The sequence below is a fragment of the Silurus aristotelis genome, assembly GCF_946808225.1.
Source record: "Silurus aristotelis genome assembly, chromosome: 15".
Classification (NCBI taxonomy): Eukaryota; Metazoa; Chordata; class Actinopteri; order Siluriformes; family Siluridae; genus Silurus; species Silurus aristotelis.
The window spans coordinates 3,868,469-3,894,164 of record NC_139588.1 but is presented as its reverse complement, the minus strand read 5'-3'; the positions used below and the strand labels follow the sequence as shown (position 1 = coordinate 3,894,164).

Sequence of the window (25,696 nt, the reverse complement as noted above, 5' to 3'; positions counted from 1 at the left end):
CAACATCTTATCCACTGAGCTACCTCCAGTAGTAGTAGTACCAGCTGTGATAATCAATCCTTTTTTTATTTGATATTTATAGGTTTTGCTCTATTATATTTGGCCATTTCATACAAATAAATTATGTTTTATTGGATGGTGAATTACTGGAAGAAAGTTCTGTGGACAGACTGGCACGTTTTTTTTTCCAACAGAAGAACTTAAGATTGAGAACAGGAGAAAAGATGTGAGCAGACTGCATCACCCCCACAGTTACAAACTTAGGTGGAGGTGTAATGGTTTGGGGTTGTTTTGGAGCAGGAAGGTTATAAAGACTTATTCTGGAAAGTAAAAGTGAACCAACATGGCTCCCATTTTATACTTTTAACACCATTGGAACCAAAATCACAATACAACAAGACGATGAGACAAAGCATGTGTCCGAGTCATCTGGAGTGTCATCAATCGTGGAACAGCCTGCCAAGTCACCACACTTAAAACCTATTTGGGATGAACAAGAAAACTCCATCTAGTGAAGAATGTCTGGTTCTTCATGCGACGGGAGGATTTTGAAAAGAAAGAAAATAAAGTGGAACATCTGGACATTTCTAGATTTGTTTGGTCAAAGTAGATGTGACTTTTTTTTGTATCCACCCAGAAACACTCATGTGAAACAGAACACTGTGGTCATGCCCTAGATTGCAAACAGCTAAAGTTCATCTCCCTCCCACTCACACCAACTGAAACTCAAATACTTTTCACTGGCATATCTTTTTTATCTGCTGAGTCACCAGGAGTCATTCTTTTCACTCCAGTATGTATTACATAAATGTTTTGTCTAAGGGGTTCATTGATGCAAATAAGATGCATTACAATTAGATATGTGAAAAAAAATAAGCTACGTATATAAGCTATGTATGGTAGGTATGTAAGCACAGGGGTCTGGGTTCATTCTCACATATAAATGTAATAAATAATGAAGAAATGTAAAAGCTAAATGTATAAATGAAGAATATATTAAATAGGAGCCACTGTATGATTCACACAGGGAAGCAGTCAAAGAAACAGAGCAATGAAGCAAAAGAAAAACAGCACTGGGAAATCTTTAAAAAACCCTTCAGATGAAAGAAAAGCTATACAATTTGACGTGGCTTTCATAACCACTACCTGCAGCACGCTTGTATATCTTGTGTTTGTTGGCTCACTGTTTTCAACCACAGTGTGATAAGTAGGGGTACAGTATGAAGGTGGTGTGTACAATTCTATGACTCTTTACTCTCTAATGTGTGTGAGTTGAGATTAAATGCCATTAACTCGTACAAGAGAGTTGTTGTAATCATGCTAATGGAGAAAGAAGGCTGTACATAGAACATCTGGAGACCTAAGCCTTAGAACTTCCTGTTTTCATTAGCATAGTATGTGTGTGTGTCATTGTGTATACATTCTCTCAGAGTCTCTTAAAAAGTGTGTGTGTGTGTGTGTGTGTGGGGGGGGGGGGGGCAGTCCAAAAAAACTAAGGTTTATCACTGGAACAGCTTTTTGATCACACAGAATTACTCATAGTTTAATATCTGATGACTTTTATTGACGAAACTAGAAATAAATCAAGTGTAAGTAAGTTGAACTTGTATTTAGATGAATCTGACTCAGGTCTGGCATCAGAGCTGACATAAAAGTACCCATGAAGATTCAAAGCCGAATAAAACCGAGTCCGTTTTTGTTTTAAAACGGATTACAGTGCAGTAATGGTCAAAGGGTCAGATACGTACAATCTGAATAGATACTTAAACCCCTCTTATCAGGAATGAGAAAGTTCTCTAGTGTTTTGCGACCATATAATGTGATGTTTTTCCTCTTTCTCCTGCTCTATGTTAATGCGACACACGGTTCAGGTCATTTTTATGATCTTTTTGTGAACAGGGACTACAGTGTGGGTTCATAGCGCGGACACTGCTGCCCTCTGCTGCTCAATATGCAATAGTGCCGCCCGAATGCACTTCACCGATGATTCGATTTTCTGCTCGAATTCATAAGAAGATCCGATATTTGTTGATTGTTGGAAACGGAAACCTCTGCGTACTTACATGACACATGAAAATAAAAAGACAAGAAGAAAACTCTGCGTTGTTCACTGGCGCCTCTCGGGTCTGCGCATGCGCTCTTAGGGGGGGAAGGGTTACCATGGTGGCACATAAACATGAATAAAAGAAGGCAGAAGGTTAAAAGAAGCTCCGGAAACTGAAGGTAAGAAAATCGGCTTAGCTTTTAATGAACAGAGCCAACAAACTAAAATAAAACAGCACCAGGAGTTACAAACTGCTTCTTGTCTTGTCTTGTCTCTGAGCTTCAAGTACATAGATAAGTCGATTACTAGCTGCAGTGAGGGACAGGTGAGGACAGATGGGGTGAGGACAAGTAAAGTGAAGACAGCTAAATTGAGGACAGATGAGGTGAGGACATGTGAAGTGAGAACATGTCAAGTGAGGACGGCTGGAGTGAGGACACCTCAAGTGAGGACAGGTGAAGCGAGGGCAGGTGAAGTGAGGACAGGTTGTCATGGACAATTAATAAGTGAAAGTGCCATACATACGAAACAAAGTAAGTTTAGGCTCAATGGTTGTGGTGTCCAAGAGAATAGACTTGATTCAAACAAGAAACAGTGTCTGGAAGTTCTATGGAAGCCTCAAAAACACAATCAATGCCTCATCCTTACAGTATATTCCCACTTCTGCAAACGGTGTAATGCTTTTATTGTTTGTTGTCCACCTATTACCTCGTCCACCACCGTTATCTCTGAATATCCAGTAAATAGTACTGGTGATAAAAACCCATCCATTACTATTTTATTTAACCTATTTATTTGTTATTATTTATTTATCATGTGATTTATTCATGGTCCAAGCTGTGGCTCAGGAACTTCTAGCATCGGAACCACCTCAAGCCTTGACCCTCTATTCTTTTGATACATTTATTATCTGCTTTTAGAAGTTGAGCAGGTGCGTTGTGCTCACTGGTGCTTCAAATATGTTAATTCTGATTTGTAGTACACAATAGTAAGGCATAATAGGGCAAGAGGTTAAATGGTAAAAGGCACCACAAGGTGAGGACAGGTAAGGTGATTTGAGAACAGGTGAGGTGAGGACAAATGAGGTGAAGTGAGGACAGATTTAATAAAGTGAGAGTAGGTGAGTTGAGGTGAGGACAGATGAGGTGAGATGAGGACAGGTGAAGTGAGTGTAACCAGTAAAATCTGAACTGATGTGTGCTGTAAATATTTTTGTTAATTTGATTTCCTCTCTCACCACATGCAGTTTTATTTCCTCAGCAGATTATTGAACGATTGATTCGATCATGGCGTCTCATGGAAATGGTACGTGTGACGCTTCCTTGTCTGACTGTCTAATAGAGGATGAAGCTGAGAACGAATTGCTGTGCTCCAAGCCTACTTGCTTCCTTATCCTGGGAAAACCTGTGAGTTGAAACCTTATGTACTGTTAAAACATACTTCAAGAGACATTGTATTGTAATTGTAACAGTACATTATTGACCATATTTGTACACTATATACACTACAAAAAGCAACTGTTGTAATGTAATGTCTATGAACACCTGAAACACCTGACCATCACACCGATATGTGCTCCTTTAGATTAGAAGCACTTGTGCACAATTTCACACTGGAACCAAAAAAACTAACTTTGTTTTAGCACGGCACTGAGAGCTCATATCTGGATAAGATATGATGTGAAGGCTGAAGAGGAAAAACATCCATCATTCCCTCAAACCCACTGAAATCCTTTGGAATGAACTGGAACTGATCTCCAGACCTCCTCACTTAACATCAGGACCTAATCACACTTATTTAGCTGAATGAACATGAATGGCATTGTGGCTAAGCCCCAAAATCTAGTGGAAAGCCAACAGGGAAATTAATCTGTGAGAATTTAACAAGCACATATAAGTTACCATATATCAAATAATGTGTAAATATAAAAGAGAAAATGTGATATTTGCTTAGACTGCACTTGAAAACAGATTGGGATAACTCTGATCTTTTTTTTTTAAGGGGATTGGAAAGTCTACCCTCGCCAGAAATTTTGCCCAAACCTGGGGATGTGTCCTCATAGATGGTATATTTACATTTGTCATTTTTTCTGTCACTCCAAGTTCTCTGTTGTTGTGTATTCTCTAATCATTTATTTTTCTTCAGACACAGAGTTGCTCAGCACTCACCTTCATGATGGTACAAAGCAAGCAAAAGAGGTTGTGTGTGTGTGTGTGTGTGTGTGTGTGTGTGTGTTAGGTTTAATTTCATAGTTGAAATCATGCCCTCAAAAGCACTTTGGTACCACGATGAATTAGATGTGATGTCTGGATTTTAGTTCGTTGCCACCCTGGCTGTAGGAAAGAACATTCCAGAGGAGAAGATGATGACTTTAATTCTTGATAAGCTCAACTCGCCCGAGGTGGAAAGCTATGGTAAGTTGAAAGGCATTTAAGAGATGTCTGTTATACAATATCATTGAAAGACATTCAATTATTAAGGCTTTCATAAGGTAATGACTGGTTCATGTTGTGCTTGAGCAGGCTATGTTCTGTCATGCTTACCATCACTGTCTGAAGAATATCTGAAGATCAGTGAGCAAATCGATTTGGTGAAAAAACTAAAACTTCCACCGGACTTCATCATCAATATTAAGGTCAATTTGTTTCTTTTATCATCTTGTTGGTCCAAAATTCGAGTATAAATGAATTGCAGTAAATGATTATGGAACAAATGTAAAAAACACGACAGGTCATGTGCCTGTTTGACTAGTGTGTTTGAGTACTGCTGGTTCTCTTCGCATGCAGTGTGCAGACACGGACCTGATCAACCGGCTTGCAGGCCAGAGGCAGCACTTTGACAGGGAGCAGTGGGACTCACGTGTGAACAAGGTGTCATCCGAGAGTGATGCAGAGGAAAAAATGGAGGAAGATGATGAAGAGGAGGAAGATGAACAGGTTGTGCAGGAGGTGAAGGAAAAGGTGATGCAGTATAATAGTTATAATATAGGATAAACAAGGACATGCTTATTAGTTTGCTTTGTTCATTGTCTTCGATTCTGAGAACTGAATTGCATGTGTGTATGTGTGTGTGTGCTTGTGCAGAAGGACATGCACACTCAAAGCCACTTGAGGGTAAAAGAAAATTACCCAGAGGAGGCCTATCGTAGGATTCACCTTTATACAGAAACCGTGCTCATGCCTTCAGAGGTGGGAAAATCTCCAGTTGTCATCTATTCAGAAATAGTCCACTTATGTACTTAAATGGATTACTGCGACTAAACAAAATGATCAGCACCCTTAATGAAAATAAATAATAATATAAGTCATCATGTGTAATATTTTGAGGTCATTCCAATTTCCTTTTAAGGTAGTCAAGTGTTTAGTCAAGTGAATAAATTTTTTTTATTTGATCGGCGATCTCAATAAAGGCCGATACAGAAGGGCGAGGTGTGTAAAAAGGACAGTACTTTAACAATCTACAACGTGTGTACCAAGAAAAGTCCGAGGCAGAAGCACCCAAAACATTTCAACACACCAACCATATCAGACATTTGAAGGTTAGTCACATAAAGGAATAGGAGCAGTTTCCAAAACTGCTGGGAAACTGCTAGGAGAGAGGGACGGTTCAGCAACTCAAGCACCACTCACTCAACTGTCGGTATTAGAGAGCAACCCTACTGTAAGGACAGTAAGAAGTATAAAGAAATTTCATACAAAATAATGGAATTTATATGCCTTGATTATCATCCACTTGAATTCATGTTACACAGTCCTCTAGTGGGGAATAAGGACATGACAATGATTTATCACATGTTCTTTATTAATCTTCATTTCTGATTTTTCAATTAAAAATAAAGTCCATACACTCAAAGCAACCACAAACAAACAATTAGGTCATTAATGCAAGTAAATTAAAACCACATCAGTTAGGTACCGAACACAACTACACTTTTATTTTCTCTAATTTTGAGCTTGATGGTATTTGAAGTTATTTATCACTTAGCATATATAGGTTCCTTGGTGGTCTAGTGGTTAGGATGCGGCGCTCTCACCGCTGCGGGTAGGGTTGCGTTAGGAAGGGCATCCAGCGTAAAAACGTGCCAAATTGAACATGCGGATCATGAATACATGATCCGCTGTGGCGACCCCTAATAGGAGAAGCCGAAAGAAAGTTTTTATCACTTAGTCAAGTCAAGTCAAGTCAAGTTTATTTGTATAGCGCTTTTCACAACAGACATTGTCTCAAAGCATATATAATGTTACCTGATAAATGAAAGGCTTCAAATAGTAGACCCTGCAATTAGTGATCGTCATCAGTATCGGACAATACAGCTTCCAATGATTGGCTCCAAAAATCCGGATCGGACCACCCCTAAATCTAACCTTTTCTATTCTTCAATATACTGTCCATATAAATATTTATCCAAAACACAGTTTTTCAGTACTTTGCTAGAGGAAAAGTGAGCTCTTGACTGTGTGTTTTTGTGTGTGTGTGTGTGTGTGTGTGTGTGTGTAGGACTTCATGGCAGCTCATGACCCCCGGTATTTATTTGAGCTTGATGGAAACAAAGATCCAGAAGAGCTTTTAGGGGTGGGTGGCCACTGTCATAGGAATATGAGCTCGAATGCCTGATCCAGCTGTTGGCAAAGTTATAAAATACGATACTTTTATCTTTTTGATCAGCATCTAATAAATTGCCTAGACTTCATGGCTGTGAGAAGATCAGCAGTTCCTATGCGATTACTATACCCAGAGGAGGAGGAACTGCATAAGGAGATGGACAATGTAAGGTGTAGCCCCTTTTAATTACAATGGCAGGACCTAAGGCTTGTGTGTTACCTGCATTTTTATTTGTCTTGTCTCATACCATGTAGGAAGAGCTGTTGCAAGTCCTTTCCTCCAGCAAGGCCATAGCACCAGGCTATTACTGGCAAAGGAGTCGATGGTCCTGCATTTGCCCTGTTGCCCTTAAAGAAGGCAAAATACTGAATGGCAAACCTCAATTTTCGGTCAGGTGAGAGTCTTTAGAGTGGACTAGAAATGAAAGCTAATATAGAGAACTGTATCAGCGATCCAAATACTAATATTAATGTTACTTGATGGGAACAATCAGTGTAGCTATCAAACCAATATAAGTCCTTACGTTTCTTAATGTTAGGTACAAAATAGTTTTTACAATTACCATTGTGTTTTTTTGTTCCCCTGTTTCTCTAGTTTCCTAAATAAATTCTACCTCCTCTCCTCTGAAGAGGCTCTGCAGAAGTTTATGGTGAAGCCAAGATGGTATCTGGTCCCACCCATGCCACGCCCACCCTGCAAAGTGTCTGTGATCGGGCCACCACAGTCTGGAAAGAGTACTCTGAGTGCACTCTTGGCTGAGCATTATGGTGCTGTTGTGATAGACATGAAGAGGCTGATGGACGAGGATGATGAAATGAGGCAAGAACGGCTGGAGAAAGCGCATCAGGATGCAATAAGTTCAGCCCTGGAAAAGGTCAAGGCTCAGATAATGAGCGAGAATGATTCTGGTAAGAGTGGACCAAGAAATTTCCCATTAAACAAATTCAATAATTTTCACAAATATTTATGGAAGGTTAGGTGCAGCCAAAGTCAAACTGTAATTTAGCTTAATAAACTAGAATTTCAACAAAGTAATTTATAATAATATATATATTACTATATTAATATAACAAATTTAATGGTGAACGTAATTAGAGTACCTTTTTGTGTTTGGTGAGTCTCAATGAGGAGGTCTTGCCTTAAAAAAATGGTGGATTCACTCTCTTAGTTTGTTGTGTTGGTTACAAAGAGACGTACAGGTTTACTGTTGTGACTTTTATTTATTCACCTGATATGTGAGACATATTGTTGCCATGCGTGTCGCTGTAGAAATGGAGGTCACAGAGGATCACCCAGAAGTTCGAGCTCTAGTGGAAGAAGCCATGAAAGAATCAAAAAAGATGTCAATGGAACCATCAGATGAAATGTGTGCAGATGTCCTGAAAAAACGGATCAGAGAGGTATTGTAACTGTACTTACATTGAAATAAAGCAAAATAATTTGCTAAAATAACTACTCCAAAAAAGTTGGGATGCTAAGTGAAATGTAAATTAAAAACAGAATTCAATGATTTGCAAATCTCATAAATCCATATTCTATTCAGAATAAAACAAAAAAGATATTCCATTTAAAGGAAAAAATAAAGTCATTTAGAATTTGATGGCTGTAAAAGGTTTTAGATAAGTTGGGACTGGGCCATGTTTACCACTGAGTAGCATCATGTCTTCTGTCCGTATACATCTGGGGACTGAGGAGCACAGTTGCTGAAGTTTTGGAAGAGAAATGTTGTCCTATATGTGTCTGACATTGGACTCTAGCTGCTCAACAGTGGGTGTTCCTTGTTGTGTTTTTTCTTTTATAATGTGCCAAAAAAGAAGCCTTTCCAAATGTGCAAGCTGCCCATTCCACAGGGTATAATGTGAACGGTATATACAGGTTTTAGAGCAACAAATGCTTTCATCCAGAAAACGTCTTTTTTCATGCCAATACCATCATAGTTGCGGCTTTTTAAACTAAACGCTGATAACAAGCCAGATAGTCCCTCTTATCTTTAGTCCTGAGGACTTCATGTTCATGGTTTCCAAAAAAAAGTTAAAATTTTGATTTGACTTACCACTAAACAGTTTTCCACTTTTTGATGGAACATTATTTTTTAATTGTTCCACAATTTGCAGACTCATTTTTTCATTGGTGATGTTCTGCTCTTATTTACTTCTGAGAGACTCTAAATCCTCCTGACCTGTTGTCAATCAACCTGTCAATGTTTATCCAGCTGGTTACTTTTAATAACATACTTTTTCTTTTGTTGCACTGTCCTAACTTTTTTGAGCCATGTAAATTAGTTATGTGTTTATGAGAACCCAGCCATTACGGGTTGCACATGCCAGTGCACTCTTTGTTCCGTTCCCAAGCCCGGATAAACAGGGAGGGTTGTGTTAATTAAGGCATTCAGCGTAAAATGTGCCAAATCAAATATGCGGCTCACAAATCAGAATCTCATACCGGATCGGTCGAGGCGTGGGTTACCAACGACCGCCACAGGTATTGTTAGCCAACAGGGTACCGGTAGAAATTGGGCTACTGCTGGCTGAAGGAGGAGAGGGAGAGAAGGAAGTCATCTACAGAGATGGCAGGGAAAGGATAAGTGGAGGAGATTGGAGGTTAGGGTTAGTACTTTTTTAATGTTGGTACTATTACTAGTAAAGGGAGAGAGGTAGCTGATATGATGGTGAGGAGAAAGGTAGATATGTTGTGTGTTCAGGAGACTAAGTGGAAAGGGAGTACGGCCAGGAATATTAGAGGGGGGTTTAAACAATTATTTTATGGTGTGGATGGATAGAGCGATGAACATTGAGTCAAATTAATTTCTAAAAAGCAGCATTACAGAATTTAACAGTTAAGGTAAACAATGTGTATTTACCCCTGACGATTGGCCAGGCAGAGGGACCGAGCTGGGAAGGATGTGCTGCAAGTTATAAAGGATGGAGATGGAAATGTGTTTACTAGTGAGGAGTGTGTTTTTAGAAGATGGAGGAAATATAAGCAGCTGATGAAGAAGAAAAATGAGAGAGAGAGAAGTTTGGATGGTGTGGAGATGGTAAAGCAGGAAGTGGATAGGATTAGTAAGGAGGAAGTGAGAGCAGCGATTAAAAGGATGAATAGTGGAAAGTCGGTAGGACCAGATGACATACCGGTAGAAGCATGGAGATGTTTAGGAGAGATGGCAGTGGAGTTTTTAAACAGATTGTTCAACAAGATTTTGGAAGGTGAGAGGATGCCTGTGGAATAGAGAAGAAGTGTGCTGGTACTGATCTTTAAGAATAAGGGAGATGTGCAGACCTGCAGTAACTACAGGGGAATTAAGTTGATCAGTCACATCATGAAATTATGGAAAGAGTAGTGGAAGCCAGGCTGAGAGAAGAGGTGACCATCTGTGAGCAACAATATGGTTTCATGCCGAGGAAGAGCACCACAGATGCCTTATTTGCTTTAGAAATGTTAATGGAGAGGTATAGAAAAGGTCAGAAGGAGTTGCATAATGTGTTTGTGGATTTAGAGAAAGCGTACAACAGGGTGCTAAAGGAGGAGTTGGGTATTATTATTATTAAGTTTTTGAGGGTGATGCAGGACATCAGGTGATGCAGCGTGTGCAGTAGGAACGACAGACTGCTTCAAGGTGGAAGTTGGACTGCATCAAGGATCGGCTCTGAGCCCTTTCCTGTTTGCAGTGGTGATGGACAGGTTGACAGACGAGGTCAGACAGGAGTCTCCGTGGACTATGATGTTTACAGATGATATTGTGATTTGTGGTGAGAGTAGGGAGCAGGTTGAGAAGAGCCTGGAGAGGTGGAGGTACATGCTGGAGAGAAGGGAAATGAAAGTCAAAAGGAGTAAGACAGAGTACATGTGTGTGAATGAGAGGGAGGGCAGTGGAGTGGTGCGGTTACAGGGAGAAGAGGTGGAGAAGGTGGAGGAGTTCAGGTACCTGGGATCAACAGTGCAAAGTAATGGAGAGTGTGTTAGAGAAGTGAAGACAAAAGTGCAGGCAGGGTGGAGTGGGTGGAGAAGAGTGATAGCAGAAGTAATTTGTGATAGAAGGGTATCTGTAAGAGTGAAAGGAAAAGTTTATAGGACTGTGGTGAGACCTGCAATGTTGTATAGATTACAGACAGTGGTATTGAGTAAAAGACAGGAGGTGGAGCTGGAGGTAGCAGAGCTGAAGATGTTGAGATTTTTGTTGGGAGTGATGAGGATGGACAGGATTAGAAATGAGTTTATTAAAGGGAGAGCGCATGTAGGACTTTTCAGAGACAAGGTGATGGATGCGTGATTGAGATGGTTTGGACATGTGCAGAGGAGGGACATGGGGTATATCGGTAGGAGAATGCTGAGGAAGGAGGAAAAGAGGAAGGCCAAGGAGGAGGTTTATGGATGTGGTGAGGGAAGGCATGAAGGTAGTTGGTTTAAAAGAGGCAAATGGAGAGGACAGGGGGTATGGAGACGTATGATCCGCTGTGGCAACCCTTAATGGAAGAAGCTGAAAGAAAATAATAATTATGGATTCAATATATTTGCAAATCCTTGTTTTTATTTGCATTTTACACAGTGTTTCACCTTTTTTGTAAATAGGTTATATTAGGATAACTACGTTTTTTGCATGTAATTATGCTGGTTGTGAATTCCGAATTTAATCAAATCGGGGATTGTTAGATTCAGGCAGAAGATGCCGATGCGGAGTTTAAAAGGGGCTGGGTGCTGGACAACTATCCCACAAACAAAACCCAGCTAACTTTCATTCAGGAACTGCATCCTGACCTTAAGCCTGATGTGCTGTTCTGTCTCAGAGACAGTGAGGCAGAAGGTGAAGTTTTTGATCATTTGTTTCTGTTATGCATGTTCTTCATGTGTTATCGTCACAAGAATTATTTGTTTGGAAACCATTAAGAAGAGTATGTGTTTTATAGGCAGGACAGTTCTGAGAAGGATTTATGAACAGAACAAGGAGCAGGTGGATGCAATTGTACTAACTCAATTACAGGAGGAGGAGAGACAGAAAGCAGCCGAAAGCCAAAACCCACAGTGAGTTCGAGCGAACGAGGACTAGGATTTCTATATATAGATTCTAGATAATTATTCTGCATGTAGTGATCCTTTAGAGCTTGAGGTTCCTTTTTACATCCTGTGTTTCCTGTACTGCATTCAGGCAGCAGGTGCTGCACTCAGAAACGGACACCCAGCCAGACAATGTTCTTTCGAAACTGGAGGTGGTGCCTGAGGAGCCTGATGTTACTGGTATTGTAGCTTCACTACTGATTCAGTTTTTCATAAATACAGCAAACATTTTGTAGGTTCATGTGATCTACTGATATTCTGAAATATCAGTAGATCTGAAATTGATATTCTCAGTACAATACATATTTGGGAATTTTGATTTGATAGGAAATTTGATTAGCTTGATAATTAATATATAAATATTAATATATAATATATAAATAATAAATATAAATATATATTTGTATATAAATAATTGAATTAATTAAAACATTATTTTATTATATCTACATATTTTATATCTAGGCAATAAATGTCATGTTTTTGGGTGAAAGTAGTAATGTGTAATAGAATTCATATAATATACTGTCTGCTGAAATTATTGAGGTGTGTGTGTGTGTGTGTGCGTGCTTGTAGAGGTGATGTTACCTAGTACATGGGAACAGGGCTATCCTTCAGGCTCAGCGATGGAAATGTACAAGCTGCAGCTAATAAATTTTACCCAGGAATGGAATAGCATGGAGTCCTCCATTAGTTGCAGCTATGCTACACTGGAGATCGCCAACCAAAACCCTCACGTTCTGCTCCAGAACATGATTGACCACATGGAGAGTATGTGAAGTATTTATATCTTGCTCTAATTTTGAACTTGGCAACATTAAACAGCAGTTCATTAAAGACATTTTAAAGGGTTTTTACACCTGCCGCTCGATGCGATGTTTCAATGGACATTGACGTTACGGACAACGAACCCACATCACTATTTTTTTGAATAGTGATTTATTTATTTATTTATTTTTATTAATTTAAAAGGTTGTGCTGTGCTGCAAGTTATGGAATTCCTAATCAAATGATTGATACCATTTTCTTTCTTGTAATTATTCTGTAAATAAGGACCATTTAAGTACAAGGCCCAAGAAATGACCACAATGGATCTGGATAAAGAACAGGAGGAGGAGGAGGAGGATGAAGCAGAGGTTGTTGCATAAGCTTAAACCAAAGTTCATAGGTGTTGTGTTTTCTTTTATCACTTACAAACTACATCCATCCCTAGGAAAAGAGCAATGAATTGAGGCTTGGGGACACTAATACGTACTGCCCAGTGGTGCTGAGGGAGAAGGGCACTTTGGTTCCTTGCACAAGTGAAATTGCTGCAAAATACAGAGAAAAACTGTACTTCCTATCTAGCATTGAAGCATGGGAGAAGTTCATGCAGACGCCTGAGCTTTATGCCGCAACTTCACAACTGCTCAAAGTAGGAAAGCAACAAATAATTCAGATATCAAGAAATGTTAAAAATCAGTGTCAACACTTATTGTCATATTCAAGTTTAGACCAAGTCTATAAAATTCAAGCCTCTGCCACATTGTATGATCTAAATCATTAGACTGGAAAGTCCTTCACCTCATGTCTTTCTCATATCACAAGCCTCCTCCCTTGCGTGTGTTCCTGCTGGGAGTGCGTGGCTCAGGAAAAACCACTCATGGCCAATGGCTGGCGCAACAGCTGGGTCTCTTTCATATCCAGTTCCACGAGCTGCTGCAAGAGCTAATAGTGGCCAAGACTCATACCCGCGTGCCCTATGCTGATGAGGTCGAGCCGCCCGAAGAGCTGCAAAGTATGCTGCAGGAACATCCCCAGTCCACGGCTTCCCCCGTCAATCCTGAGGATGAGGTGAGCCGCAAGGAAAGGATTATTATTAATCAAGACTACAAAGAGGTAGGTGTGGAGAGAATTCCTCACGACAAAGGTTTTCTAAGCTAATGTTTTACAAAATTTTTATTTACCTTTGGACTTAGGAGGGGCGTTCAAGTCTAACCGGGACTTTTAATTTTTATAGGGATGCTAATAAGTGTGGCATTATTCCCTCTCAGAGATGGCTATGCAATTGAAGCACTGGTCTATAAAACAGATTAGTTGTTAAATTCTTTAAAAAAAAAGCTAACTCCTGAAAAAGCAATATCGTTTTTGCATATCATTTGCGTATCGCATATATCGATGAGCTTGATTGGCTTTCTATACATGAAATAGGTAGAAAGGTAGAAATGGATTTACATTGTGGATGTAACATGATTATTTTATATTTTATCTTTAATTAATTCTTTTTTGCTAGAATTATATGATTAAAGTTTTATTTTGGATATTTCTTTATGTTGATTTATGTAAAAGACTCCAGCACTGACAGATGAAGAGGAACTCATAAAGTCATATTTATCCGATGGACAGCAATTGCCACACGATATCTTAAAGAAGCTTCTGGCGCAGTTCTGGCATCATGAGCCATACAAGTAAAATTTAATCCATGCAATGTTCAATTATAGAATATGTATATATTTTTTATGTTTTTTGTTTTTATTTTATTTAATATCTTTCTCTACCATCGTATGGTTCTTTTAGGTCGACCGGCTTTATTCTTGAAGGTTTTCCTCAGCATTTAGAAGAGGTGTCCTTTTTAGTGGAGAACCACTTGTACCCAGATACCACCTTAATTATGTCTATAGAAGTCTCGGAAGTGGTGAAGCGTCTACTGCCCCCACGACTCGGCAGATGGAGAAAGAAATGCGCACGAAGGAGAGGGCAAATGGATATACTAAAACAGCTACGCAGCAAAATGAGGGTGAGAAGAAATCTTTAAAGAGATACATTACAGTTCTGTATCTGAGAAGGCAAAGGCTATAGTCCTGTTAGCTTGGCAAAAAGTGTTTTTGCTAAATGATGGCTAATGTGGAAAACGAAATACACTTTGCTGAACACATTTTAAGGATAGTTATTATAATTCTGTTAATGATTCCCTTAACCAGGAGGAGGCCATTGCTAAAAGAAGAGCTGAACTTTTTCTGGAATATGCACCCAGAGTAAGACATAACTATAGTTCTCATAGCTAACACTGTAGTATATGGGTATAGAACCTCAATATGAATTTCGACCCCTAGGATAAGAACTATGAGGAGGTGCAGGAAATTAAAGGGGATGAAGAGCAACTGAACTGGGAGCAAGAGCTAGAAGAAAGGCTGCTGGAGGAGTTTCCCGAGGAGGAGCAAGAGAACGGAGAGGAAGAAGAGTCAGAAGCCAGTGCAGAGGTTCGGATAGGAAGAGAAATCAGTGAGACGTTTGACAGAGATGACAGCAACCTCACAACGATAATGGTAAATGTGTGTAAATTCATATGAATAAAAATGCAGTAAAAAAAAAATCATTTGTTTTTGCCAGATACAAGAAAAGACGCAAGTAAAACTTTACTTCTTTCTTTCAGGAGCTTTTGGATGAACACCGGATTCCTCACCTGACACTCAGTGCTGACTGGAAACCTCACACTGTGCGTGCTCGGCTACTTAAGCGAGTCAAGCCTCTAGTTGAGAACAGGGAAGCTCTGTTTCAAAAGTGTCACCCAATCAGCTATGCTGTTGCACAGAAACTCCTGCACTTTTCTTACAAATCCTACAGTGCCTTTGGGTGTCGGGATCCTGTCCGGGTTAGTGTTAAACTGAAGTGTAAAGCCTGTGGTTACAGGTTTCTCACTTGAACCAGTACTTGACTTCAAAGGCTTATAATAACAAATAATAAAGAAAAATGTAATACGGTTAAAATCATTAGAAATGTTTTAAAATCAAAATGAGTTGGTGACAAAGTTATGTTGAAGTTTTGGTGACAAAACATTAACTCTGTGTACGTAGGTTTTTAAGCAAATTTTTCTCAATACTCCTTTCGAATTATTAGTGATAATAGAAAAGAAAAAAAAAACCCACACACCTCAAAAAACATTTACACCTCCAAAATTCTTAAATCCATAGTTCCAGCTGGAATGATCCTGATTATTACAGCACTTTTTATTTCATGTAACAGTATTACTCTCTTTAATTATATAAAGTTATATTATATTTATTTATATGATTCCTTAAACCAACATAAGTAACATTTCTAGATAAAATGCTTGTTCCTACATGTGGATGTAATATACTGTAAGAATGTATATACAAAGCCAAAGTGCACAATGGATGAAAAATAATGACTCACAATTTTTTTTTCTTTTTTCTTCAATGAATGGATGTATAGTATGCAGAGGGAGATCTGATCCAGCATATGCAGGACCCCCTGAATTTTAGCTTCCCTGTCCTCTTCCACAACTTCATCTACTTTTTTGCTTCCAAGGAGACACGCAACACCTTCATGACGAGCCCTATCAAATACCTCCGTCAGCCCAAGCCCAAGCCTTCTCTCCCCATCAAACTCGCCATCATTGGTAGTCCAAAATCTGGAAAAACCACAGGTCAGTGACCCTTGCTTTTCATTATATGCATACATCACCATAGTCCGACGTATATTTATGAAACATTACATTGTTAATAATTTTGTGTAACATTATAAGGCAACATTTAAAACGCAAACTGACAAAAGCTATTTTTTTGGATGTTTGTACGTGTTGTGTGGACTAGTTGCTCGCACGTTTGCTCGTGAATATGGACTGGCACACCTATCGATCAGCGACGTAGTACAGACAGTGCTCAGCAACTACGACAAGACAGAGCTCGCCACTAAAACGCTGAAGTACTTGAGCCAAGGCTTGACTGTGCCCGACGAACTGGCAATTCAGTGCCTAGAAGTGGTCCTGCTGAATGTAGTCTGCAGCACACGAGGGTAATGAACCATGTCATTCGCACATCTAATTACAGTATGCTAGGGGTGTGCGATATTGGCAAAGAAATCTCTCTATTTTTTTTTTACTGATTCTATCGAGGTATCTATCGGTCTGGGGTTCAAGCCCCGGTATCGCCAGGCTGCCACTCTTGGGCCCTTGAGCAAGGCCCTTAACCCTCTATGCTCCGGGGGTCCCTTACGAGGGGAATATCAAGGTCCGTGACGTCGGAGTGACGTGGGGCCGCCTTCCCGTGGGCTCACCACCTGCAGGAGGGACCGTAAGGGACGGTGCTGTGAGGATTGGGCAGCAGTCGAAGGCGGGGGCCTGCTTCTCCCGCGACCCGAATTACGGATAAGCGGGAGAAAATGAATGAATGAATGATTCTATCGATAACGATAACTAATCAAACATGCGGAGGATCCGCTGTGGCGACCCCTAACGGGAGAAGCCGAAAGAAAGTTTTATCGATAACGATAATTAGACGATACTTTGCTTATTGTGCTGGTACCTTAAGGACTCCTAAAATGTTTGATATTCTTAAAATACTGTGTGGTGGTCAATTTACAACAGTTAAACTCGAAAATAGATCTTTTCCCATTGGTTTAAATTTAGTTTTTACCTTTATAAAACCATTTTTTTTTTTTTTTTTTATGAATTACAATCATTAGAATAATAAGACATCTTACGGATCTTATGCTTTTAGCCTGAGAGATGAGGTCATTTGACAGAGCACTTGTTTGATCTTCAACCCAGGTATGTGCTGGACGGCTTTCCCATGACCAAAAGACAGGCTCACCTGATGGCTGCTCGCCGCATTATTCCTTATCGAGTGATCGAGTTGCAGCTGGACACAGAGGAAATACTGAAGAGAGGCATGAAAGATAAGATGAAACCAAACAGGTCTGAGTCATTATAGGAATCATAATTTTCATATTTCATGTGTAGTTGTGTGTTGCAAAAAGCACTTGACAGCATGTACAAAAAAAAACCCTTTCAATTAAATAAAATAAAAATTTATATAAAAGTCCGATCTCTGCAGTGTAGCAATGCCGTCATGCTCTTTTCTCTTTAAAGGCCAGACCCCATGCATGAGGACACTCAGTTCCTGGACATCCGGATTTCATGTTTCAAACGTGAGGTTGAGGCTCTCAGGACACACTTTATTCAGCAGTACCGAAACTGGGTTGCAGTAGATGCACACAAAAGCACTTGGTGGGTATGGCATCGGGTTCTGAACGAAGTCAAGATTAGCGTGCGACACATCCACAACTACTTAAAGAGAATTCATAAAGGTGAGTGCCCAAGAAAAATGTGAAGGAATCCTTTCTGTGCCTTCTTCCATGCATTCGCAGGGCAGGTGTCCTGAATCCTTTTAAATAACTGTTTTCCAGTTTTTTACTCTTAGTATTTCAGTCAGCACACTGTAGACTTCTAGGGTTTTTTTTTCAGGCCAGGCTGCTAGTGTAGCGCATCTGTGTATTACTCCAAGTGAGCTTCAGTCTCGGCTGGGCGAGTTTGGTCATTATTGTCCAGTGAGCCTGGCTCTCCATAAACACTTGGTTGACTGCAGCTTTGACGCTTCCCTGGAATTGGCTGCAGAGTTCAAGAGATGCTACTACAAAATGGCATCCAGGGAATGTCTTGAGGTAGGGGTCTAATCCAATCTGTACTATTTCTGATCTGATATATTGGTTTAGAGATCATTGTCAACACTATTCCAAAGTAGCAGCTGGCACAATTTTTAAATATGCTATACTATACCTATATAACTGATTATATAAGCACTGTTACTGTAGCATTATGCCATATTTAATCTTTCATTATTGCAAATATGGTAGATAATGTTTAGAAAAAACTGATAACGGTAAGTGTGTTGCACAGCTTTGTTGGCATCGTAGCACAATTGGTTTCACCTACAAAACAACAAGTCTGTCATTTTTTTTCCTATCTCTCCATTACAATAGAAATTTCTTGCGGCACCAGAGCAGTTCGTGGCTCCAATTTGCCCTCATAAGTTACCCCTTCCGCATCTTCTTCCCCGTAAGCTGAGCGCAGGCCAGGTGAAGAGCTGCTTTCCTCAGCAGGTGGAGCTAAAAGGTTATTGTTCAGTCACATACCAAGAAGGCCAGCAAAGGTATGCAATATTTTAATGTCTAAGCATTTTGGTGTCCAAGTGCATATTTATATTCAATGCAACATACCACTTAATTTTCCACTATATATACTATTTTATATATATATATATATATATATATATATATATATATATATATATATATATATATATATATAACACTCCATTGCTGCTGATGATTATAACTATAATTATTATAACTGCCTGAATAATAATTATACTTGTTAAACTTGTGAAATCCTGAATTCTGAGCTAAGTTTTATAAATGTTTCTTGAGTATGAAGCTTTTTGTTACCCTTTTTCCCTCTTTTTATGTGAAGGTATGAGGCTCTGGTTCGAGGCAGTGTAAACTTTGCAGTAGAATACCAGGAGAAGATCTATGTTTTTGAGACAAAGGAGAAACGAAATAAATTTCTACGGTTGAGTATCAAAAAAAAAATCCCCAGTATCTCTTAGCCAGGGTACTTGACTAATAAGTATATTTTTGCACCTGTTCCCAGATCACCTGACACCTACTGCAACCAGAACCTTCCTCGAAAACTTCCACCGATCGGAGAGCCAAAGCAACTGACCTCGTTACCAATCCTGGGCTATTTGGAACAGGTATTAAGGAAATAAATATGGTATTAAGATTTTTTTTTTTTCACTAATAGTTCACTAGAATTCAGATTATGTTGTATATTGGTTTTTATTTTATAAACCTTGAGTAAAAATATTCTTTTGGCGGTCATGTGGTTCTCAGCCATAGCTTTTATTTGTATGCATTCTTGGTCCAAGGGAGTCGCCAGAGCCATCATTAAAGGCATGACAGAGCTGGGCAACCTCAAGCCAAAGTTCCCTTACCTCAGTGTGAGGAGATCTGCTATACTCTACCTGGTCTTATATCTAAAAGGTAATGATTTAGTTTTAGGTGCATTCAAAAAGTAGACAGTTTTCAACAATGTAAAGCTTTATTCAATCAAATATTTTCCCTATCTTTTACACAGCGTATAACGGAACATCAAGAAGTTCTCAGATGTACAAGAAGAAGCTGATTCAGTATCAGGATGACTGTGAACTCATCTCCTATCTGAGCTCCATTTTGACACAAAAGTACAAGCCCCTTCATGAGCTTCCCATCGATTTTAGACATAAGCTTCACAGGTTTCTTGCCTTGAAGGACTCTGCTGAAACTGCAACAGGGCTCATTTAGCTTGGAAGGAATTAATATGACACACAGTGGTGGATGATGTGCACAAACCATGTAGTTGAGTTAAAGTAGAGATAAAATAGAACTCCAGTAAAAGTGCTCCCTTTAAAACTTCACTTGACAAAAAGAACAAAAGTATTTGCCTCCAAATGAAATTAACTATCCAAAGGACTATGATTTATTATGGCTTTAATGTTCCTATTATCATTTTTGTCACAAAATTCTTTGCTTAATCAACTTAGTTTATATGAAAAGACTCTAGTGTTACTCTCAGCACACTGATCTATTAATAGAATGATATTATTGAGTCAAATACTGATTTATATCTATTACATATTGCTGTTGAACTGACGCAGTAACAAATTACATTTACTTCGTTATCGTCCACCACTGATAAACTAAATAAAGAGCAGAAAATGACTGTAACAAATAAAAATATTTAACATATTAACCCTGTGTTTACTTTTGTATGAAAATTTGGACGTGTTAATACGATCATCTCTTCTGCAATCACACACAATTTTCTTTTAACTTTTTTCAAGTGAATCTGCATTTCCACAAGGGAAGACTACATTCCCAGTTTGTCAGAACTCAGAACCTCTCTCTGAGCGGACACATCACAGGTGGATTCTTTGGTGAATTCCCTGTGCAACACACATTCCAATTAGCTCATAGAAGGTGGTCACTCAATCACAAGCAAGATGATCAAGCACAAAGAATTTCAAAATGTTCTCATATTTATACCCTGATGCCACATTTCTTTTGTGGAATTGTTCCTTCTTGACAATTTACCCTTATTTCTTTAGATCTTTTTGCCCTTCTTACAATTTACAGTTCCAGTTATCTCCCAACCTTCCTAAGATTCCATATATTTACTTCCTGTTTCCCTCAGTTACGCTTATTTTCGGCCTAGCTCTTTTAGTTTTTTTTTTTATTATTATTTGTATAAAACCTTCTTATTCCTCAGATTTTCCCCATTCGATTCTCATCCTCTGTGCGTGAACAATTATTTTGCTGCCTTTTTTTCTCCTGCACCTGCAATGTGTAAGTTTCTGCTTTTATTCTCATTTGTATTGCCGTTTCCATTCTACTATTATTGAGTCAAGCGGATATATTCTTAGATTATATATTCATAAATGCTTAACTGTTGTTCTACTTATTCATTTCAATATTTAAGTTATATGTGCCTTAGAGATCACTGTGTCATATGGGCCTTGAGTACAGGATAAGTTGCCTTGAGAGATAATATTTACAGGCTTGCTACCTTGTTCATTTCTCTAGTTTTGCCATCTGCACATTTTGATCTTATGTCTAGTCCTTGTGATGTCAACCTTCACATCTTATGTCTGGTTAATGGAATGTTGACCTTCACTAACTTTTTCTTTATTGGTTTCTTTTATTTAGATCGGCTCTTAGAAGCATTCTCCGTAGACGGTATCGCCAATTTTAACTCTAGCAACCGAGGTTGCACAATTCATTAAACGTCTCTCTCCCCCAACTGTTCCAGATAACCCCTTCCTTCCTCCTCACATTGTGCAGTGTACTTTTACACATAATATAGGCACACAGACCTCACCTGGCCTCCCTGCTGTTTTGCTTTCCTTTTACCTTCGTAAACCTGCATCAACTCTTCTTTCTCTCTCCCCACATTCCACATCTTCTCCCTATCCTGCCTACTGGTCTCCTACTGATGATTCTCCAACTTCCCCTGTTTTACCTCCCATTGCTGTATTTTCTTCTGTGTATTATCCTCCCATACCTTCTCCTGAGTCCCCTAGACCTTTATTGCTCTCCCATGCCTTCTCCAGTTTCTAAGACCTATGAGTTCTTTTCCACCAACAAACCTACTTAATCTGCCTCATATGTGGTTGTTTTTTTTTTTTTTTTCCATCAGCACATTCATGGCATCAGTCAGGCCCTATCTTACTTTATGTGTTAGCATCAGACTATCAGTTTACTTTTTACTTCTAGTAAATAAGTGAGTATAATTGAAATATTGGCTAAACAGGTTTGATTAATCTATTAATGTTAAACATACGGTATCTAATAAGTTCTATACTAATTATAAGCAAAATATGTTGGATGTTCGACAAGTTTCAACTGAATAGGTGTGCATATTTTACCATTTACGATCAAGGTAAAAAGAACTGAGCCTCGTCATCGCTTTACTCAACTGATCTCTTGGTTATGCTAACATCGCTGTTAAAAAAAACCTCACTGATTACTTCAGTTTTTTTGAAGGGTGTGGTTGTTGTATTTCTTTCTTTTGCTAGTCCAGCTTTCCGCTAGTCTTCCGCTAGTCTTCAGCTTTCTGTTATTGACATGTTTCTCTCACGGATTGTACCACAGAAGTAAAACAGATTTTTTTTCAGCTATGGGGAAGTGCAAGTTTAACGATACTTTAAAAACAAAAATACAGGGCTCGGGTAGGGCCAGATTCCAACAATGCATTTGAAGACTACTGCTTAATAGGCAAGAAAGTGATTTAACTGGAAACGTTTGGTGTACAGGTGCTAGAGTCTCATGGAAAAAGTGAGAAATATCTACAGTAACTGCTGTAAAGGGTCTCCAGCAAACAACAGTTTTGAGCCAGTTATGCTAATATGTGCTCCACCACCACAAGTCGAGACCCACAGAGCAGCTCCACAACCCCAGTGAGAGAAGACCTTAATGTCACCTTTGGATCGGAGCCAACACTAAGAGCGAAGGTGCTCTGGGCTCTTCACATGGTGACCAGACAATAGTCCAGTAATGCGAAAAAGGAAATTGTTTCAAACAATGTTTCCAGACTCTGACATCGCTAAATCATTCAAGGTGCAGGAACAATAAAACTACCTACATTATGCAATTCAGACTAGCAGATTTTTTTTAATTGTATTTAGTGGGTTGTTCTATATTTTTTATATTGCTCTTAGTTGTTATGGTGTCTTCCTCCCTTTGCTATAACTATGCTAGGTGGCTATTTTGCAAGAAATAATTCAATTGTATTTAATTAAACTTAACTTGTATAAAATCAATAACAGTATAAAAGAATAGACCTTGAGAAGATCCATAGTGAAAAGGAAAAGACTGATGGGAAGCTTTCACATATAATGCATGCTTACCGTTTCTTGGTTAATTTTTAACACCAACAGAAATGACCAAATATGTCTAAATGAACATGAATTAAAGTGTTAAGTTTGTTTGTTTTTTCAGGAGTATGTTGACCCCCGTGACCTAAGGAGACTGGTGTCTATTTCAAATGATGGGCCCAATGTGAAATTTAAAATGTTCAGATATTTTCTGTAGATGCACCTATCCTGTCTTTAGTATTACTGTCTTTATCCTTAATTAAAACAAATTTACTTCTGGGTTTCCTTTGTATGTGTTTTTTGTGTATGTTTTTTTTTAGTTTCCAGAGTTGGTGCTCTATCGCATACGTCCATCTCCACATCAAAGTTCCTCAAAGCGAAGAAGATCAAGATGCTCCAGGATTGGCCAGCCCAGTCACCAGACATGATCATTGAGCATATGTGGGGTAAGATGAAAGAGGAAGCATGGAAGACGAAATCAAAGAATATTGATGAACTCTGGGAGGCATGCAAGACTGCTTTCTTTGCTATTCCTGATGACTTCATCAATGAATTGTATGAATCCTTGCCAAACCGCATGGATGCAGTCCTTCAAGCTCATGGAATTCATACAAGATATTAAATTTGGATCTCACAGCACCACTACTTAATTTGCTGACATATTTTTGTAGTAAATTTGCAGTAAATTTGCAGTAAATTTGGTTTAGCTTTTCATATGAGCTATTTCTAACACCAATTGATTAATTAAAAGTTAGGTTAACAGCAGGTGTTTCTACAAAATAGATAAGCGACAAGACTTTTGTCAGGGACTGTACTACAATAATTGTAGTGAGAGCAGAAACACTTGGAGAACACAGAGCTGAATACAACTCCAACATTGTGCTCCTGTTTTCATTTCACACTTTTTCTTACTTTTCTATTCTTCCTACACAAACCTCCAAAAGTATTAGAACAGGAAGTCCAGTTCTCTGGATTTTGATCGACACTGAAGACATTTGGATTTGAGAGTAAAAGATGAAAATGATATAATAGATCACAATTCCAGCTTTAGTCATTAACTGTGACTTTAACTATGAGAATTATGGGATGTTACCTGTGTACAGGTGAGGAGATTCCAGTTCTGATGTTTTGAGGAGGATCCATAGACCCATCACTCTTCATGATGACAAAGCTGGTTTCTGCTGAGTGTGATCTCCCTATCTTTGGTTTACTGTTTAAAATTATAGAAATGGACATAAGACAGAATTTCATTGTTTAAAATTTTTTAGATGAATTTGTATCGTAAGATATCACAATATTCAAGTACTCACAAGGTACTCAAGCCGGGACACACACACGCATGTGCGGTAACTATTGAACTAGTGAAACTATTTTATTTTTTTATATTTTTATTTTTATATATTTATTTTATATTTTTATAATTATTGAAACTAGTGAAACTCAGTTTCACATTAAACCCATAAATGCTGATCATCTTGATGAGATGGCGAACAACATAGACCTTATCCTCACTAGCACTTTAGACACTGTTGCCCCCATCCGGTTAAAAAAGGTTCGAGAACAAGCACCTGCACCTTGGTATAATAGTCATACGCATGCCCTAAAGAGAACAACACGTAATCTGGAGAGAAAATGGAGGAAAACTAAATTGGAGGTATTTAGAATTGCGTATAAAGACAGTATGCTTAGCTACAGACAGGCGCTAAAAGCTGCTAGAGCTAAACACCTGAGCAAACTCATAGAAAATAACAAAAACAATCCCAGGTTCCTTTTCAGTACAGTCGCTAAATTAACAACAAATCAGGGATCTGAAAAATGTGTTCCATCACAGTTTAGTAGTGAAGACTTTATGAATTTCTTCACTGAAAAAATAGATAACATTCGAAAAACAATTGTGGCAGTTCAACCTCTGACAGCATCTCCCGACACAATCGTACTTACAACCCCACAACTACACTGTTTTACATGTATAGGACAGGAAGAGCTGTATGATGCTATTATGAAAGCTAAATCAACAACATGTCAGTTAGATCCAATTCCCACTAAACTACTGAAGGAAGTGTTATATACAGCTGGTGAGCCTCTTCTCAATATTATTAACTCCTCACTATCGTTAGGTCATGTCCCTAAATCCCTCAAGTTAGCAGTTATTAAGCCCCTCATTAAAAAACCTAATCTGGATCCAAACACGCTATCGAATTACAGACCAATTTCAAATCTCCCATTTATGTCTAAGATTTTAGAAAAGATTGTCGCTGCCCAGTTATGTAACCACTTGCAGGAGAACAATATCTTTGAAGAGTTTCAGTCAGGTTTTAGGCCCCATCATAGCACAGAAACTGCTCTAGTTAAAATCACTAATGACCTGCTTTTAGCTTCAGACCAAGGCTACATCTCCCTATTAGTTTTACTAGATCTTAGTGCTGCGTTCGACACTATAGATCATGATCTTCTCCTCGATCGCTTACAGAATTACATCGGTATTCAGGGACAGGCATTAAGCTGGTTTAAATCCTACCTGTCCAATCGTTACCATTTCGTAGATTTAAATGGAGAGCTATCCAGGATAATGCTAGTAAATTATGGCGTGCCACAAGGGTCAGTTCTGGGACCCCTGCTTTTTACAATATACATGCTTCCATTAGGAAATATTATTAGAAGGCATGGAATTAGCTTCCATTGTTATGCTGATGATACCCAGCTATATATTTCATCCAAACCAGGCGATACAGCTCAATTAGCTCGCATAACTGAGTGTGTTGAAGAAATAAGAGATTGGATGACCCATAACTTTCTGCTATTAAATCCT

At 38.8% G+C, this 25,696-nt stretch overlaps 2 protein-coding genes across 5 annotated transcripts in view; both read left to right on the top strand.

The window, feature by feature from the left end:
• The window catches only part of LOC310738441 (uncharacterized protein), a gene marked incomplete at its 5' end in the record, with an annotated part of 500,089 nt that overhangs the window by 50,774 nt on the left and 423,619 nt on the right, over positions 1-25,696 (top strand). The window lies entirely within an intron of this gene.
• On the top strand, positions 1,963-20,264 carry ak9 (adenylate kinase 9). Of its 4 annotated transcripts, none has more exons than XM_083563451.1 (35): positions 1,963-2,223; positions 3,308-3,450; positions 4,046-4,109; positions 4,190-4,242; positions 4,362-4,458; positions 4,567-4,679; positions 4,831-5,004; positions 5,128-5,232; positions 6,542-6,616; positions 6,710-6,811; positions 6,901-7,040; positions 7,241-7,554; positions 7,916-8,046; positions 11,297-11,447; positions 11,551-11,665; positions 11,790-11,878; positions 12,275-12,469; positions 12,752-12,834; positions 12,912-13,112; positions 13,286-13,531; positions 14,027-14,145; positions 14,255-14,474; positions 14,659-14,712; positions 14,791-15,003; positions 15,111-15,329; positions 15,911-16,124; positions 16,291-16,492; positions 17,247-17,393; positions 17,568-17,785; positions 17,943-18,139; positions 18,458-18,627; positions 18,948-19,046; positions 19,128-19,230; positions 19,405-19,519; positions 19,614-20,264. In XM_083563451.1, the coding sequence occupies exons 2-35, from the start codon at positions 3,331-3,333 to the stop codon at positions 19,817-19,819; spliced, it is 5,064 nt and encodes a 1,687-aa protein (XP_083419577.1). In that variant the 5' UTR covers positions 1,963-2,223; positions 3,308-3,330; the 3' UTR covers positions 19,820-20,264. The 4 variants fall into 4 exon arrangements, with proteins under 4 accessions (XP_083419577.1, XP_083419578.1, XP_083419579.1 ...); XM_083563452.1 differs by having other exon boundaries at positions 2,081-2,223; positions 3,305-3,450; XM_083563453.1 differs by having other exon boundaries at positions 2,150-2,223; positions 3,291-3,450.

What these genes read in the sequence shown, in the direction of transcription:
- ak9 (XM_083563451.1), top strand. Translation starts at nt 3,331, where the DNA reads ATGGCGTCTCATGGAAATGGTACGTGTGACGCTTCCTTGTCTGACTGT. An exon ending in TTCTGGAATATGCACCCAGA is followed by an intron (nt 14,713 to 14,790) that starts GTAAGACATAAC and finishes TTCGACCCCTAG; the next exon opens with GATAAGAACTATGAGGAGGT. An exon ending in AAACGAAATAAATTTCTACG is followed by an intron (nt 19,047 to 19,127) that starts GTTGAGTATCAA and finishes ACCTGTTCCCAG; the next exon opens with ATCACCTGACACCTACTGCA.